Source organism: Palaemon carinicauda, chromosome 24 (assembly GCF_036898095.1).
Source record: "Palaemon carinicauda isolate YSFRI2023 chromosome 24, ASM3689809v2, whole genome shotgun sequence".
NCBI lineage: Eukaryota > Metazoa > Arthropoda > Malacostraca > Decapoda > Palaemonidae > Palaemon > Palaemon carinicauda.
In genome coordinates, this window is record NC_090748.1 from 69,391,599 (window position 1) to 69,411,598 (window position 20,000).

General features: G+C 42.0%; 1 protein-coding gene across 1 annotated transcript in view; it reads left to right on the forward strand.

Annotated features, from left to right (window-relative positions):
• Ac13E (Adenylyl cyclase 13E) overlaps positions 1 to 20,000 on the forward strand; it is a 286,840-nt gene that overhangs the window by 92,870 nt on the left and 173,970 nt on the right. The window contains exons 5-6 of the mRNA XM_068348168.1: positions 1,208 to 1,402; positions 19,551 to 19,751. Coding sequence (XP_068204269.1) covers positions 1,208 to 1,402; positions 19,551 to 19,751 — 396 coding nt within the window. The remainder of the gene's footprint in view (positions 1 to 1,207; positions 1,403 to 19,550; positions 19,752 to 20,000) is intronic.

Here is a 20,000-nt window from a genome sequence, read left to right on the forward strand (position 1 = left end):
TGGCCTGGTGGTAGCGTCCTTGCCTGGTGATTGCTAGACTGGGGTTCGAGTCCTACTTAAACTTGTTAATTTCCTCTGGTTGCTGCAAACTCACCATCCTTGTGAGCTAAGGATTGGGGGTTAGGGAGAGCCTACAGGTCTATGTGCTGAGTCATCAGCAGCCATTACCTGGCCCTCCTTGGTCCTATCTTGGGTGGAGAGGGGTTTTGGCTGCTGATCAAATGTAATACTGTATGGTCAATCTCTAGGGCATTGTCCTGCTTAATGCTTAATATGGCAAGGTCACTGTCCCTTGCCTCTGCCATTCATGAGCGGCCTTTAAACCTTTAAATATGTTGTTTCTATACAAACCCATTGATCTCAGAGTGAGTGCCCTTTCCCTCTTGTCCCTATTCTGTGGCCTTTGATCTTTTGGCACACAGAGGTGAGAGGTGAGAAAGTAGGAGTATATGCAGGATGAGCAGGGGAGACCTCTCACTATTGGTCAGTAGATGTTAATTAGCTTGGGAATTTACCTTGTGTCCAAAATGCATGATCAAATAAGTATGACTAATGAAGCATCTTTTTGAATAAAACCATTTTTTTATTATTATTGTTGTTGTTGTTGTTGTTGTTGTTGTTACTTGCTAAGCTACAACCCTAGTTGGAAAGGCTGGATGTCATAAGCCCAAGGGCTCTAACAGGGGAAATAGTCCAGTTAGGAAAGGAAATAAGGAAATAAATAAGCTGTAAGAGAAGTAATTAACAACTGAATTAAAACATTCTAAGAACAGTAACAACATGAAAATAAATTTTTCATATATGAACTATAATAACTTGAAAGAAAACAAGAAGAAGAGAAATGGTAAATGTTTAATCTTAGAAAATAAATCTTTTCTTACATGATTTTTGTTGTAAGTAATACTGTCTTTTTATCATTATTTGTGTGTTTTTATTTTACAGTGTTGTCATGTACTGTCATCAGTAAATTACAGATATTTAGTTAATGAGGTTAAGTTTTTTTTTTTCTTTTTTATCTCCGTACTTCACTTTTTAGTCTTAATTTTAAAACATAATCCTTGACCTTTCCAGTACATTTTCTTTAGTATTCACATCATATATGTTTAACATAAATCTATCTGTCTAGTATGTAGTGATTCATGTAATTTTTTAGATTATTTGATACTGTATATCTCTTTCATATAATTTTTTTTGTTTTCTTTTGCAGGTATTACTACTCATCTATACAGTGATACCAATGCCGTTGTACTTAACTGTAGCCATGACGACTTTGTACTCTTTTACTTCGGAGATACTCAATGCCTTCTTGACATACGATAATGACGCATTTCGTGTTTCAGTAAGGATAGGCCTCCATGTATGCATCCACATGATTGGTGCTCATATCATGATCATGACTCAAGTAAGCTTTGAAGTTCTTGTTAATGGAAAAATAGTTGTTTTATCACTAATCTGTTTTTTATAATCAGCTCAATTTGTTTATCTTTTGATGAGTACCTTAGATTTATTAGTCTTTTATTTAACTGAAAAAAGAAGAGTGACCATAACGCTGATCGTGTGTGTACATATCCCCGAGTTGCTATTAGGTAACCTACTGATGATGGATTTTAGTTTTACGTAAAATTTTTAAATCTCTTGCAGATATGTGCTATCTGAAATGAAATACTGTGTATTGATACAGTATTCATGCAGTTTTTATATGAGTTTTTTTTTTCTTGTCCATCTAATTAGTTACAAAAGTATTCATACAGATTTTGTTTAGATTATCTTTTATAAACACACTGATAGTTTGTGTCTTTCTTGAACAATAGTTCCAAAAATATATAACTTGGCAAACATGGATATAAAGAAGCATATACCCATCAAAAAGAGAGATGGAGCTGTTATAGCAACAGAAGATGAAGAAAGGCAATATTGGATGGAACACTTACTGAGGTTATTAATAGGAGATATGAATGGTATAATTTGAATGATATACCTGAAGCTGAGGAAGACCCTTTGATGTGCTCATTGAATGAATTCAGCGTGTTTGAAGTCATAGCCATCATTGAAAAACTAGAGAGATGGAAAGCCCCTGGATACGATGGAATAACGGCTGAGATAATACTTGCCGAAAGTTAAGTGACTCCCAGAATACTTACAAGATTATTTTGTAGAATGTGGCGTGAAGAGGCAAAACCTGATGACTTGGAGCTAGGAGTGTCTGTGAACAATGGCAGAAAAGGGAGATCTGACTAATTGTAATAATTACAGAATCACACTTACGTCATTTTTTCAGGATAATATATAGTATGCTCATTCTGAAGAGATTAGAGAGAAAGATTGATGAAAAGCTGAGAGATGAACAAGCAGGATTTAGAAAAGGTAGATTTTGTACTGACCAAATTTTCATTTTAAGACATGTAGTGCTGTATAGTTTAGAATATGGGGAATCCACTTTTGATGGCATTTGTGGACTAAGGAAAAGCCTTTGATAGTGTGAACCGGCCCATTTAGTGGAGAGTCCTGCGTTATGGAGTTCCTCTTTAATGTGTAAATTTGATTAACTCTGTTCATGAGCATAGCACTGAATTTCCAGTGAACAGCGGAGTACTCCGAGGGAATGTGTTGTCACCTAACTTGTTTATCCTCCTCATGGATTTTGTAATGCACAGAACAGTTAGGGATGGTGGAGAAGTATTGAACTGGAATGGTAATAGGAAATTTGCTGACCTAGAGAATGCTGCTGATGATGTCCTTATTAGCAGAACACTATGGGACTTGAAAAGCTTGCTTACCAGAATGCATGAAATACCACACGAGGTTGGGCTGAAGATAAATAGAAGAGAGATGATGTGATGAGAATGTAGTATGCAATGGGAGATGAAATATCATTAGAAGGAGAAGGATTAATTAAGTGGAATCATTTAAATATTTAGGAACTATGATCTCCAATACAGGATCTTTAGAATTTGAGTTCAATGAAATATTGAAAAAAGGAAATAAGACAATGGGTAGGCTAAGTAAAATTTGGAAATCAAATCACCTGAAATTTCATATAAAAATCAGGGTATATATCAGTTTAGTGAGATTGGTATTACTGTATGGAAATGAGTCGTGGTATGACAATGAAACAATATCCAACAAATTTTGTAGATTTGAGAACAAAGCCCTCGGAAGAATATTGTGAATTAAATGGCAGGACAGGATTAAAAATAAACCTATAAGAGATATTACTCGAGGGCCATATGTTGATGAGATTATGGTGAGGAGCAGATGGAGATAGTTTGGGCATGCTCTGCACTCCCCAAGAGAGATTAGTTCACCAAACTTTCATCTGGTCTCCAAAAGGCACTAGAAGAGTTGGAAGACCCAGGCCTACATGGCTGAGGACTATGAAGCGTGAAATAGGAGATGGTGAATCAAGATAAGAGATGACTGGGGGAATCTAACTGAGGCCCGTTTCGTCACTAAGCATAGGGGATGATGATGATGATAATTTCCAAAAAAATTGATGTAATCCCTTTCATAACTCTAGTAATACCTATTGTTCCAAAGGGTTTGCAGAAAACGGCAAATTTCTGTTCAAAGAATATCTTAAGCTTAAACATTGTTACCCCAAAACCTTGGCCTAAAATTGCACCTAAGCTTAAACTATGCTATCCCAAAACTGTGGCCTAAAATTGCTCTTACCAAGTTTATTCTATGCATACATTTAACCTGGGAAATAATAAAAGGAGTTGGGAAATATTAAAAGCAATTTTGTACATTAAATTTACTTCTGTTTTTATAAGGTTTCTTTGCCTAATCAATCCTTAGCCTAGGCTATAGAAAATACATTTCAGTATTCATTTATTCATAGCATTAGGATGGCGTAAGGTTGATATGTTCTTTGTATAATCTCAGAACATTTATATGATTTTGCTTGCCGATTAATATTTTAATTAAAAGCCTTTTTATTTTAGTAAGGTTGGGTGTTTCCTAATCCCCTGAGTTGTATGCCTGTGAAATAGTTGGTCTAATAATCTTGAGGTAATAGGAATGAATCAGAGGAACCTCTAGTAATGGTCCATTCTTTGAGACTTTGAGAAGTATTGTTTGTAAACATTTTAGTACGAAACAGTAATGCTTTATTAGACTGCTATTAAGCACTAGTACAAAGCAGTAGTAAATACGGGTATAAATTAATTTGGTATATTTGCTGTCTTTCATAACTTGATTTGTAATATCGAGTCGGGAGTGGGATCAGCTTATTGGAATAATTATTTCAAGAATTGTATTACTGTACAGGTAGAGAATTTTTTATTCTAAATTCCAAAATCTGAAAAACTTTGATTTCCTTATCATGACAGCAACGTTATACTCGTGTGGGCATTTGGTACATGTAACATATATATTTCAGGATTTTAGGGATGGGGCTCACCAATATTCAGTATATAACCCTGAAATATGATGGATATGTCCTTATGATCATCAGTGGTGAGGAAAATTACCACAAAGTCCATTTTTAACCCTACTGAGGTATAATCAACCAATCTCAAACAGGGATTTTTTTTTTTAGAAAAAATGTTACTACTTTCCTGAATATTGAATGAATTTTGCATGGGGAATTTTATAGCCTATAATCTGTACTTGTTCCGTAACTGGAATACAAACCACGCTATTTAATTGGGGTATTACTTTTGGCGTAGCTGAAATGACGAGCCATTAATTTTGAACGAAGGTTTACTACCCACACCGCTAGTTAGCGGGGGTAGGGGAGGGTAGCTTGCTACCCCCCCTCTCACACACTTATGCTTGAGCTCACTTTGCTCTCAGCTTGGATGGTGGTTGGACGTGTCCGCTCTCATCCTCGCCGTCATATTGGAAGCCATTTAATTGCTTTTGTTCTTTCGTTTTTCTAGTTTCTGTGTATGTGAAGTTGGCCTCTGCGATCATGCGCACCTGCCCTGGTTTTCCCGACTGCCCCTGCGGAACGTTCATGTCGGCGGTTGAGACATCCTCACGCCCTTTGTCCTTCTTGTAGGGGCCAACGGTGTGATAGTGTCAACAAGTGTAGTGAGTATAGGGAGTGATCTGCCTCCCTGTGGGAGAGGTTTTCGCGACAACAGAAGAAGTCCAAACAGGATATTTCTTCTTCGAAGGTTGCTTCGAAGGGAGGAAAACCCAAGGCCTCTTCTTCCGTTGCCCAAACCTCCTCCGAAACTCCCACTCGGTCGGTTTCTTTCGAGAGACCGTCGAGTGGTAGCGTAGACCGATTTATTGTCAACCCACCTCGGGTCTCAAGAGGTGACGTTGCTTCCCCTAGCGAAGCAGCTCCACCTCGCCCCCGGGGGAGGACATGTCACTAACCTCTCCGTTTCTGCTTTGGTCCTCATTGGGGCTTACGGGTTCAGCCTCCAAGGAGGTTTTGCTTAACTACATCCGATTGGGTGCTGCTGTCAAGCAACTGTCGTCAATGTCAGAGGTTGATCCTCTGTCTCTAGTCGACGTTGTGGTGTCAGAGGTATCCAATGCGGTTTCACCCATCTCCTCTTCCACTCCAGACTCTTCGGTAGCTGACGGCTTAGTTTCTCCCGTTCCTGATCAACCTACCTGGGGGAAACTAAGTCCATTGTCAGTCTCTCCTGCTAGTTTCTTCCCATCAGGGAAGTTCACTTACAGAGACTCCTCTTCGGTGGACTGCTGAAGGTCAGCTTGCTGATCCAACGGCCCCCAGAGGGCGCATCCGTCGAAAGGCTCGCCTTCCTCTTCGCCATAGAGGCCTTCCTTCACTTGCTGTGAGGAGGCGCCTCTTTGGTTCAACGTCTTCTATGCAGTCCCCCGCAGAGGAACCTCTAGACCGATCATCCATCACTGCACCTGCTTTAGTCCTGGACCTCTTCTCAGATCATTCGCGATCTCCTTCGGTGGAAGGTCGTCCTTTTAAAGGACACGTCGGCCTTCCACCCGACAGACCTGCCGACCTGCCGTCGCCGTTCCTGCATGGGCCTAACAAGGCCCCAACTGAACGTCTTATTGCGCGCCAACGACCTACGCGCCCACGAAACCTGACAAGCGCTCATCAGTAGCTCGTTAGGCCCCATCACTAAGCTCGCTGATCTTCCTTCTTACCCTAACACAGGGCATCAAGAGTGTATGCACCAACATGCGCATACGCTCCAACAAGACCATAGCTCCACCACGCGCCATGCGCGCTCTCATGCGCACATGCTCCAACGATCTCCTGCGCGCCCTGCCCCACGCGCCCTGCGCACACTGCACCCATGCACCCTGCGCACACTGCGCCCACGCACCCTGCGCATACTGCGCCAACAATCTCCTATGCGCCAGTGCCCACCTGCGCACCAACACTCAACTGTGCGCCAACGTTCTCCTATGCGCCAACACTCACCTGCGCGCCAACGTTCTCCTGCGTGCATTTTATCTGCGCACCATTGTTCTCCTGCGCAACAGCGCTCTCCTGCGCCCCAACATCCTTCTGCACGTGCGCATACACGCCCTACAGTATACTCTCTTGAGTGCCAAGTAAAACCTGCGCGCCAACTTTCTCCTGATAGCAGGCCTATAGATGAGTCAGCCATGCTGCCTTCACCCGCGCGCCATCCCTTACTAACGCGCCAGCGTTCACCTCCACGCCAGCCTTCTCCTGCGCGCATTAATAAGGATATATGCGCTCACTCGCTGAACCTCTCCTAGGGATGCGCGCCAACATTCTCCCGCCCTCCTGTGCGCCCAGCATCAATCTAATGCGCGCCCGTCCGCTAGGGGACATTCTCCTGCGCTTGTGCGCCCTACTGCTGTTACAGATGCAAGCGAACACTCTCCCGCGCGCCCACGCGCACATCGTGATTCTCCTGCGCGCCCGCGCACCCGCAAATACTCTCCCGCGCGCACCATCTGTCTCCCGCGCACGAGCCCCAATGTTCTCTCTCGCGCTAGTGCCATTATTCTCCCTCGCGCGAGGGTCAATATTCTCCCGCGCGCGAGCCTGCGCATCACAAAGAACGATGTCCGGCATAGTCGCCATCGCCTCATTCTCCTCCCCGCAAGCGCATACCACCTCGCATTGTGGGAGAAGGGAAACTTCCAGAGGGGTTCAGGATCCCAAAGCTACCATAGGCAAACCCACCTAATCCAGGGACTCCTCCCAGGGATCCCCCAGTCCCGTGATACCTCTACATACGATCTTAATTCGTTCCGTGAGCTGCTTCGTATGTTAAAAAGATCGTATGTTAGAGCAAATATTCCCATAAGAATACACTGTAATTTGTTTAATTCGTTCCTCAGCCTAAAAACCCATGATAACTCCTTAACAAATTGCTACACATAATTACACATAACATTAATACAATTGAATAATACAGAAATATCTAAAAAAGAATAATAATAAAGAAATAATAAATAAAAAAGGGGGTTTTTATTAAAACTTTACCTTAGAGACAGGCCAGCGCAGGTGTAGGGATTGCTATGCAGGAGGAGACGAAAGATCAGCGAGGAGGTAGAGACGGCGACTGCGATAACGTACCGTAACTTACTCTAATTTACACTACGTGAACTTTAACCTAACTTAGCTTATTTTTTTTATTTTTTTCATTTTTATATTTTATATTTTTTTTTTTACATTTTTTTTCTTATCTATTTTTAATTATCATCACTTTCACTCGATTCGGTCTTACTTTTCTTTGCTTTACTTTCTTTCTCTTCATAATGATCCCTACACCGTTCCGTAGATTTTTTAAAGAAACTACCGAGAGAAAGTTGCTTGGTACGGCTTTTGAAAATTTTTCTAAAGTGTGTTAAACGAACATCATCGAACTGCGCAACTACATGGCAAACCTGAAGTTTCTGTGGGTGATGCTTATCGATGAAATCAACCACGTGTTGATGATATGCCAACATCTGTTTTATTTCAGCTGTACCTAAGATGTGACCTACCTCCTCGATCTCCTCCGACTCACTCATTTGCGCTTGGAACTCATCATGCTGCATGGCTTGCAGCTCCTTGAGTTCCTCGGTGGTGAGCTCTTCATGATGCTCATCGACGAGTTCGGTGATGTCATCTTCATCGACCTCCAGACCCATGGACTTGCCAAGGGATACAATCTCTTCGACGTCTTCCTCGACGGCAAGCACAGTTCCAGGCTCGGGGCCAAAACCTTCAAAATCTCTGGGAGCAACAGCATCAGGCCAAAGCTTCTTCCAAGCTGAATTCAGTGTCTGACGAGTTACTCCCTCCCAAGCCTGATCTATGATCTTTAAGCAGTGCACGATATTAAAGTGGCTCCTCCAAAATTCACGCAAAGTTAAGTTAGTGCTTTGCGTGACATTAAAGCACTGCTTAAATAAGTGCTTGGTGTAGAGCTTCTTAAAATTAGAGATGACTAGCTGGTCCATGGGCTGGAGGATAGCGGTGGTATTCGGTGGAAGATACAACACTTTGATGAATTTATATTCGTCGATGATATCATCTTCGAGTCCTGGGGGTGAGCGGGTGCATTGTCCAAGCAAAGCAAGCACTTTAAAGGCAAATTCCTCTCCTGAAGGTACTTCTTGACAGCAGGGCCGAAAACTACGTTTACCCATTCCACAAAGATATGCCTAGTGACCCAAGCCTTAGAATTAGAATGCCATAGAACATTTAGCAAGTCTTTATTAATTCTATGTGCTTTAAATGCCCTAGGGTTTTCGGAATGATAAACTAATAACGGCTTTATTTTGCAGTCCCCGCTGGCGTTGGCACAAAGCGCAAGAGTCAACCGATCCTTCATAGGCTTATGTCCAGGCATTTTCTTCTTTTCGGCGGTAATGTATGTTCGACTAGGCATCTTTTTCCAAAACAGATCGGTTTCATCACAGTTGAAAACCGGCTGCTCTACGTAGCCATCCTCCTCCACGATCCTTTCGAACTTTTTAACAGAATCATTAGCATCCTTGGTGTCCGAACTTGAAGCCTCTCCATGCCGAACAACTGAATGAATCCCGGTCCGTTTCCTAAATTTCTCGAACCAACCTCGAGACGCCTTGAATTCCTCCATCGTAGGATCGGTTGAACTCTCCCCCACGTCACCCCCAGAGCCCGCCGCCTTCAAGTCACAATAGATAGCGCTGGCCTTCTCACAAATGATCGTTTCAGTGATCGTATCGCCAACAATCTCCTTGTCCTTTATCCAGATCAACAAAAGGCGTTCCATCTCTTCCAGAGTAGGGCTACGACGTTTAGAAATAATGGTGATCCCGTTCGATGGTTTGACTGCTTTAATGGTTGCCTTCTGTTTTAGGATCGTTGAGATCGTAGACATATTCTGGCCATATTGTTTAGCCAGATTGCTAACTCGCACACCTCGCTCATGCTTTCCTATTATTTCTTGTTTAAGTTCTAATGAAAGCATTGACTTCTTCCTTTTCTCACCACTACTAATTCCTGAACCGAAACTAAGCTTTTCAGGACCCATGATTATAAGTAAAATAAAAAATGAAACATGAGAAATGGGAGATAAAAAGCACTGTTAATAACTGAGTGAATAGAGAACAACCACACGATGCGCACGAGATGAGAGAACTGATCAAGCAACGCTCGATTGGCGTCCCTCCGATGTGCTGCCGTCTACCGGCGTAAACAAGAAACTACGATCGACGCTTCGAGAAAATTCTGCGCGTACAATCTACGTCGTATGTTGGAGCAAGACTTCGGGTGTCGAGACAGAAATTTGATCGAATTTTACTTCGGATGTTGGAAAATTCGTATGTAAAGACAATCGTACGTAGAGGTTCCACTGTATGTCTGACAGCACATCTATCGACCAACAGCCCTGGTTTGGTGCCGTGATCAGAACCGTAACTCAAGCTTTCAAGCCTGTCCTCTCTGAATTGGGACACAGAACCATGGCTGCCTCTACCCCACTGAAGAGGAAAAGAGGAGTTCTAGACGCGGTCACTTCCCCGAGGACGAAACTGACTCCACGCAGACCTTCGAGGCAAATTCCTCCTATTCCTTGGACTGCCTCTCCTTCCCTTTCAGACGAAGATTTCCCGTCTGCAAGGGAATCACGCGAAGAGAGACTTTCCCCCATCGCACCAATGGAGGAAGCCTCTCTTCGCGCCAAGAGCTCCGCACAGTCAGGGATTGGAAGGAACATGCCACCCTCTTCAATGTTGGAGTCTTACATCCTTCCCAGGAAGGACTCCAAAGACTCCAAAACATTGCCTGAGTCCACCACTAGAGCTAGGATGGAGCCAGCCAGCCACTCAGGGAATGTCCGCGATTCTCCCCAAGAAGAGCCTTCGGGGATAGAAGGAAACTTCACTGCAGGTCCCACAACAGGAGGAGACCTGCAAGAGTCAGAGCATGCGTTCTGGCAAGTTCTGACTCTAATGAGGGCTCTCAATGAGTTTTTTGACCCAGAGATCCCTCCTTGAGAGGGCAAAGACACGGTCTTAGTCCGCGTTTTTGGTACTCAAAAGACCTCAAAGACCCTGCCCTGGTCTCAAGGGGTAAAGAGTACCAGGGACAAGATCTCCCAGCAGCTCTCCGAGATGTCCTCCTCCAACCGTTCTGGTACCACCAACAAGCTCCTTCCACCTCCTCGCGTACAGCAGAAGAGGTACTGTACTTCGAGATCCTAGAGGATCCTTGTCTAGCTCTTCCACTTCACCACTCGCTGGAAGAGCTAACCAGGGGAGTCCCTCTTGAGAGACTCTCCAACTGGCAGGTCTTGTTCTCGGCAGCCGAGATCCTCAACCAGGAGAAAGTTGCAAAGTGTGTTATGCAAGCTACTTCGTGGCTCGATATCTGGTTGGGGACCTTAGGTATCCTTATACGTTCTGAGGATTTCTCCAAGGAACGTACCAGGAAAGCTATGGAAACCTTCCTTCTCTCAGGTACTCACACGATTGAGTTTCTGGCCCTCCAAGTCTCGAATTTGTGGGCAAATACCATCCTGAAATGTCGGGATGCAGTAGCTGAGAGATTCCATCAGAAGGTCCCTAGTGCCGAGATCAATAGGCTCAGACATTCTTCCATGGAGGGGTCTGTTCTTTTCGAGCCTAAGGAAGTGGAACATGCCGCTGAGAGGTGGAGGAAGTCTCATCAAGACTTCCTCCTTCATAGGGTTTTAACATCCAAGCCCTATAAGCCTCCAGCACCACAGCAGTCCCGTCCACCCAAGACCACTACGACGATAACAGCAGCGAAGACTATGGTGTCTAAGCCCTCTCTTGTCAAGGAAAGGAAAGTCAAAATGTCCTCCAGGGGAGGCAAAAATCCTAGATGGAGCAGCCGAGGCCGCAAACGCTAGGATAGGCAGTCTCCCTGCATTTCATCCAGTGGGGGGATGCCTACAAAGTTGCTCAAACAGGTGGAGCTCTTCGGGCAGAAGTCCAGATCCTGTTGAAGAAGGGTGCTCTCCAAGAGGTTCTCGACGGGTCACCAGGCTTCTTCAGTTGACTCTTTCTTGTAAAGAAGGCGTCTGGAGGCTGGAGACCAGTCATCGACCTCTCAGCTCTGAACAAGTTTGTCAAACAAACTCCGTTCAGCATGGAGACGGCAGACACGGTCAGACTAGCAGCAAGACCGCAAGACTTCATGTGCACACTGGACCTAAAGGACGCGTACTTCCAGATCCCAGTCCATCCGTCTTCAAGGAAGTACTTAAGATTCAGCCTGGACAACAGAAAATACCAGTTCAAGGTGCTGTTCTTCGGTCTTTCTACAGCGCCATAAGTCTTCACCATAGTGTTCACCCTAGTATCATCTTGGGCACACAGAATTGACATCCGTCTCCTCCGTTATCTGGACGACTGGTTAATCCTAGTAAACTCGAAGTCAACCCTTCTTCAACACCGAGACAAACTTCTGAGACTTTGCCAAGATCTGGGGATCATGGTAAATCTCGAGAAGTCTTCCCTGCTTCCCACTCAAAGACTGGTATACCGAGGCATGATTATAGACACCACTCTTCACAAATCCTTCCCACCCGTTGAGATACTACCGCTAGAGAGTTATGGGGTCTTTTGACAGGCCAGACAGTACTACATTGGATCCTCCTCTCTGGTTACGGTTCATTTTCCCTTTGCCTACATACACACTGAATAGTCTGGCATATTCTTTACATATTCTCCTCTATCCTCATACACCTGACAACACAGATTACCAAACAATTCTTCATCACCCAAGGGGTTACTGCACTGTAATTGTTCAGTGCCACTTTCCTCTTGGTAAGGGTAGAAGAGACTCTTTAGCTATGGTAAGCAGCTCTTCTAGGAGAAGGACACTCCAAAATCAAACCACTGTTCTCTAGTCTTGGGTAGTGCCATAGCCTCTGTACCATGGCCTTTCACTGTCTTGGGTTAGAGTTCTCTTGCTTGAGGGTACACTCGAGCACACTCTCCTATCTTATTTCTCTTCCTCTTGTTTTGTTAAAGTTTTTATAGTTTATATAGGAGATATTTATTGTTGTTACTCTTCTTAGAATATTTTATTTTCCTTTTTTCCTTTCCGCACTGAGCTATTTTCCCTGTTGGAGCCCCTGGGCTTATAGCATACTGCTTTTCCAACTAGGGTTGTAGCTTAGTAAGTAATAATAATAATAATAATCAGACGACAGGATAGCAAGGCTGAGGAAGGTCGCAAGACCTTTTCTCAGACAAGAAGAACTTCCAGCCCAATTGTGGTTATGTCTCCTCGGTCACCTTTCATCACTGGCCCATCTAGTTCCCAACGGTCGCCTTAGGATGAGATCCCTCCAGTGGCAATTCAAGTCCCGGTGGAATCAAGCTTACGACTCCCCGGACATCCAGATCCCCATGGGACCTGCGGAACTGATGGACCTCCAGTGGTGGGTGGCATACGAGAACTTTTGAAAGGGAGTGGATCTTCTCGTCCTCTCCCTGGATTTGATGTTGTTTTCAGACGTTTCAATAAAAGGGTGGCGGGCCCACGTGCTGCACCACACAACCTTAAGCCTCTGGTCAGAGTCAGGAAAGTACCTCCACATAAATCTCCTAGAGATGAAGGCTGTCTTTCTAGCCCTTCAACTGTTCTAACAGTACCTGGTAAGTCACTCTGTGGTGGTGATGAGCGACAACACCACAGTAGTGGCCTACATCAACAAACAAGGAGGTACTTTTTCGCAGCAACTATCCCATATAGCAGTAGAGATACTGAGATGGGCCGAAATCCACTCGATACTACTATTGGCACGCTTCATTCCAGGCAAGAGGAATGTGCTCTCCGACAACCTGAGCAGAGCATCTCAGATAGTGAGTACCGAATGATCTTTGGATCATCTAGTAGCCAACAAAGTCCTGACTTTGTGGGGTTCTCCGACTGTGGACCTCTTCGCAACGGCCCTGAACTTCAGGCTCCCGCTGTACTGTTCCCTAGTCCCAGACCCCAATGCTCTCTGGCAAGATGCTTTCCAACAACGGTGGGACAACATCGACATTTACGCCTTTCCCCAATTCTGTCTGATGAGGAGGGTACTCAACAAGACCAGAACATCGGTCAATCTTTCAGTGACCCTCTTAGCTCTGCTATGGCATCACACAGAATGGTTCCTGGACCTTCTGCAACTCCTAACGGAGCCGCCTAGAGAACTCCCTCCACTACACAATCTACTCAAACAACCACACGCCAACATCTTCCACAAAGCCGTTGCTTCACCACGACTTCACGCCTGGAGACTATCCAGCATCTGGTCTCTGAGAGATGATTTTCGCAACAAGTTGCTATCAGGATATCTGGACACCTGCGAAAGTCATCAGCAGCAGTCTACCGGACAAAGTTTAAAGTCTTCTGTGGTTGGTGTCGTGGAAGGGGTATCTCTCCACTTGATGCCACTATTCCAGCAATAACGAAGTACCTCATGTATTTGCGTGAAGAAATGCGCCTATCAGTCTCGGCAGTGAAAGGCTATTGCTCAGCCTTAAGCCTCGCCTTGAGGCTGAAAGGAATGGACATTTTTTCATTGCTATGAACTTACCTGCCCTCAGTCGGAAGTGAGACCTCCCCCATGTAACGTGGTTCGAGTTCTCAGGTCTCTTAAGAGACCTCCCTATGAACCATTACGCAAGGCATCAGATCGTCACCTAACTTGGAAGACGGTGTTCCTGCTAGCTTTGGCTTCGGCCAAGCGAGTCGGCGAACTTCATGGTCTCGTTTTACATCACCCATTCAGGGGATGAAGGGAGTTAACGTTCAGCTTCGTCCCTGAGTTTATTGCTAAGACTCAGAACCCGGGAGTAGCGGATTCTCGATTTGACTCCTTCCGGATTTCTAGTCTCCATCATGAAACAGATGACCCAGACCATCTCTCACTATGCCCAGTAAGGAGCTTGAGGCTGTACCTCAAGAGAACAGCCGCAGCCCGTCCTCATGTGCCAGCACTATTCGTCAACACAGGAAGGACTAAGAGGAGGGTCACCAAGAACACCATCTCTGCATGGATTCTCAGGGTCATTGACCTGGCACTGAATCCAGACCCTCCTCCGTCACGTCGCCCCAGAGCACATGATGTCAGGGGTATAGCTACGTCCCTGGCCTTCAAAAGAAATTTTTCAAGCTGGGGTTGGGAAATGGCAGACCACGTTCACATCCCACTACCTGCAAAACTTGACTCATAGGAGACTCGATACTTTCTCTATCGGTCCTGTGGTGGCTGCACAACAGCTGGTTTAAAACATCAAGCTCCTTATTGGACTAGTAGCAGAAGGTTGAGGGCATTGTTACCTGGCTTTAGTCTGCATGAATGTAAAGGTTTGACTGGCCCTTATTCTTTTCTTCATCATCCCCTCCTTTGGGGAAAGCAGCATCCTGGGTTGTCTGCATAGCTGACCTGTAACCACTGCAGGTAAACCATGCTCCCTTGTATTCCTAGTATTAATATTAATACTGTTATGTCTCATACCCTGACAAGGTGGTATTGGGAAAGTCCTAGTCTACGAGTTTCCATCTAAAGAACTTCAGAACAACTTTCTAGTATGAGTCACACTTCTTCATACCTTCACACACAGCTTGCGTAGGCCGCAGACCTTGCGTAGCAAGGTTTTAGCGAGGTGCTGATACTCTCTATTTCTTGAGTGCTAACACACTCGGATAAGGAGCCCCCAGGCAAAGCCAAAAGCCAGACTGGCTTGGACGTCCATCCTTCCTAATGGGTGAGTCACCCCTATTAAATAGCGTGGTTTGTATTCCAGTTACGGAACAAATGACAAATTCGTAGATAATTTGTATTTTTCCTAACTATACAAACCTTAGCTATTTAAGCAAACTTGCCTGCCAGCCCTATCCCCCTTGAAGTCCTACCTCCAAGCAAAGTGAGCTCAAGCACAGGTGTGTGAGAGGGGGGGACCCTCCCTTACCCCCGCTAACTAGCAGTGTCAGTAGTAAACTCTCGTTAAAAAATTAATGGCTCGTCATTTCAGCTACGCCGAAAGTAATACCCCTATTAAATAACTAAGGTTTGTATAGATGGGAAAAATACAAATTATCTACGAATTTTTTCATATTTACATTAAAAACAACAAATTGAAAGTGATTCCTGTACATTGATAAAACAATACATATAAAAACAAATTAAGGAAACTAAGAAAATTTACCATGTACAACTTTTTTGTGATAGTATTCTCTATTAAATGCTTTTTAAATGAAATAAATCAACTGTAACACAAAAAAGTAGTACTAGTTTTGAAGTTACCCCAAAATAACATTGATTTAATGGGGCTGGGCCATGCGCTAAAGATATTTGATATACAGTACTGTATTCATGTTTAATATACAAATATCTTAGTAGTAGAACAAAAAATGAAAATACTTAAGTTCTTATCAAGATTATATTTTTTATTGTTATTTTCTGTTTTATTCATAATTTTCCCAATATAACTCTGAGAGAAATTATAACCTAGTTGGTCCATAATCAGTTATAACCAATGTAGAACTAGTAGAATTTGTACTTTAACAATAGATAAATATTTGAGCAAGGCAAACTTTTATAAATTGAGTAACCGGGAAAGAAAAAAAAGAAGCGAGTGTATGTGAATGAAAAACAGAAAGGAACACTGCTGTTGAACTGAACCATTAAAGTCACCTATGGTATGATGCACTAAACAAAACTTACTGTCAATGGTATCCTCTATTAGGAATGTATGGTAGGAATTTGCCAAGGTTTGAAGGGAAACGAAAGTATGAGTAAGATTTTTATTGTCAGAAAGAATAGAGGAATAGTTTTTAGCGTATGTTTTTTTAGTACAGTGGTACCTCTACATACGAATTTAATCCGTTCCACAACCGACTTCGGATGTAGAAAATGTTCGGATGTCGAAACGAATTTTCCCATAAGAATACATTGAAATAGGATTAATCCGTGGTTGAGCCTAAAAACCTATGATAACTTCTTAATAAACTACTACACATAATTTCCCATGAGAATAATGCACACTAAATTAGATAATAGACATGTAAAAAAGAAGAATTATCAAAAAATGATAAATAAGAAACGGGTTTTTAGCGTCACTTTACCTTAGAAACTCCAGCGCAGGTGTTGTTGGTCTTGCTACGCAGAGAGGAGACGGACGGGTGGCGAGGAGGTAGAGAGGTTTACTACGATAAACGTACACTACCGTAACTTATTCTAACTTACACTAAGTGAACTTTAACGTAACTTAGCTTATTTTTTTTTTATTTTTATATTTTATATTTTTTTTACATTTTCTTTTTTTCTTTTTGATGATTAATTTTAATCACTATCACTCTCTACACTTAAAATTGATTGAATTTTTTTCTCTTCACTCTTTGCTGTTTTCTTTGAACCACTTCCTTCCTCTTCATCACGAGTTTACTTTGTAGTTTTTTTAAAGAAGCTATCGATAGAAAGTTGCTTGGTACAGCTTTTCAGAATGTTTCGAAAATAAGTTAGGGAAACATCATCAAACTGCGCAACTACAAGACAAACCTGCAATTTCTTTGGATGGTATTTGTCAATGAAGTCAACCACGTCTTGATATACAGTATTCCTAACACCTCTTTTATTTGCGCCGAACCTATTGAAAGTTCACTCATACGGACGCCACGCTCATGCTTTTCAATAATTCCTTGCTTTACTCCTAAAGAAGGCATTCCCTTATTCCTTTTCTCACCACTACCACTACCACTTGCGAAACTAAGCCTTTTAGGACCCATGATTTACGTAAAATACCGTAAAAGGATGAACGTAAAAAATCACGATTAAAACACAGTTAATAGCAGAACGCACAGGGCACAACCACACGAAGCCGAGAGAACAGAGTGTCCCAAGCCACGCTAATTGAGGGTCCCTCCGAGGTCGAAGTGCTGCCCCTATCGGCGGAAATAAAAAACACATCAGGCGCTATGAGCACCGACTACGCGTACGAGTATTGTTTATTTCGGGTGTCGAAAAAAAAATTTGGGTGTAGAGTAGGAACGTGTTCGAATTGTACTTCGCGTGTCGAAAAATTCGGATACAACCGGTACGACAAAAATTGCTTACTTCGTGTGTCGAAATAAAATTCGGGTGTAGAGTCAAAAATTTGCTCGAATTTTACTTCGGATGTTGGAAAATTCGGATGTAGATACGTTCGGATGTAGAGGTTCCACTGTACAATGGATGAGGACTCTATTCACAGATTATATCTACATTAAAACCTCGGTATTCAAACATTTTGAAGCTCTAACAAATCGGTATTCGGCCAAAAATTTGGAGTGAAAAATACTCCTGTTTTCAAACACATTTTCAGTACTTAACTCTTGCGAGTGAAAGCCCGCCAAGCTGGAGGCCATCAGTTACGCCTTAGCCGTTGTTTCGGATGAACGGAAACATACACTCTGCATTATTTTTCGTTTTACTGTGTGCTCTACCTTTATTGTGCATCCTTTTTATTTATTTTGATTCATTAGCTTATAAAGATGGGTGGAAAGAAGAGTAGGAGTGAAAGTAGTCATGTAAAACAATGCGAATAAAAATTTAACTGGAAAAGGAAATAATTGAAAACACGAAAAGTGAATGCTTGTTTTGGATCCTGCTTTCGAATACTCATAGCGTTGACTTAACCAACGAATTGTAAACCTTTTCATTACCATAGAATTCTGAAAAAACACAAGAGCAACTAACATTGGTTTAGTTTTTAATTCAAGAAAAACCTGCCCCTAAGCAAAAGAAAAGGGAAAAAACCCTGAAACTAGATTACCTAATGTTTTAATGGAAGGGGATTCCCTCTCCCTCTAATAACTCCTCCCTTCCTCCCCACACCATCATCCACTTACGCTATCATATCGCAACCAAAAAGATAAGTTTCCTTATGTTAAAATGACTTCTAATGTTTTTTTTTTAATTGAGTTTTCTGTGTGTTATTGTATTTACTGTTTACGTGAAAACTTCATACCTGCATCACTTTTTTTATGTTATGTCATGCTACTAAAGAATCAGTTGGGGTTTGGAACGCATTATTCAATTTTTCATTATTTTTAATAGGAAAGAATGATTCAGTATTCGAACAAATCTGTATTCAACCATTTTTTTTTTAATGTATTATGGTCAAATACCAAGGTACAGTATTACTGTAATTCTAATAATGTTTAGATTAATTTTACTTGTTGAGATTACCGCTTTGTTTTCTGGTAACTAGGATTGGTTGTGTTGAAAAATTAACCATCCAAAATTATTTTATGTCTGAAAGCTTTGAGTATAGGTGGTGCGCTTACATATGATTGATTAGCATCATATGGATTATACAAAGACAGGATCCTGAACCTTCCATAGACCTTTAACCCTTTCAATCCCAACCCACTCAGAAAGTATTCATCATCTTAGCCCAAAATTATTATTGCTAAAAATTTAGAATATTTATTATCATATAGCTGAATAAATTTCCTTTCCTTTGATATATGCTTCTAAATATTTTGTAAAATGTGTTATTTTTGAATTAAGGAAATTATGGGAAAATATATCAATTGGAGCTTAAGGGAGTAAAAATCACTGTACATAGAATGTGCCTTACTGGATTTAAAGGGTATAAAGGTTTCAGACTCTAATTGCTTTGTCTATTATGGTAAGAGGTATTACTACCAAATTTTTCAGTTTCTAATTGGACGGAAGGCTGAAAGTCTATAAAGTGTTAGCCATTGTACTAATTAAACAGGACTTCAGCCTAAAAGAGGATAGAGTAATTTTCATTGTATGGACACAAACTGTGTTAAGATTTTTTTATAGTCCATGAACAGAATCCTTTTATTTTAGTGTGTGTGATGTCTGCTCAGCCTCTCAAATTGTTAGGTGCACTGATAATTTACTTTGCTTTGTCAAAAAATGATTTTTTTTAAGAAAATGGAAAGAGAAAGTGGTAATATTCATACTTTTTTTTTTATAAAGGGTTGTGGGATCCATATCTTGGGTAGCACAAAGATTTTATCTAGAACATTAACTAGTTTGTGATCACGGAGTGTAAGAATTATTTTTGCACAATTCTACAGTAATTAGTATAAGGTCTTTGGAAGGGAATAAAGAAAAATCTCAGAAATTAGCTATTTTATTTAATAAAATTTCTTGTTTTGTAAACAGGTTAGAATGCGTGGGACCTTCATGAGCATTGGTAAATCATTATTAGTTAGACAGCAACTGGAGGTGGAGAAAGCTTTGAAGGAGAAGATGATTCATTCTGTCATGCCACCAAAGGTTGCAGATTGGCTTATGAAAGAGACTCTGACCGATGATAATGAAGATAATATGTATCACAGAGAAGATGGAGCTATTTTGAAAAAAGTGAGTCATTAATAACAGTTTTATATAGATGTTGTCCTCTTGTTTTATAATATTTTTGCAGCTTTATTGTAGTATTGGTACTGGAACATCTGCTATACCTTTGCATTTTTGTTACCTTTTATAAAGAGTCACCATTGGGAACAAGATATAATAGTGCATTAATGTCTGTGCTTGCCACCACATAAGGCATTATTTGAAAAATAAAATGACGGCTAAAAAATCATGTATAATTCATGTAGTGATAATCAT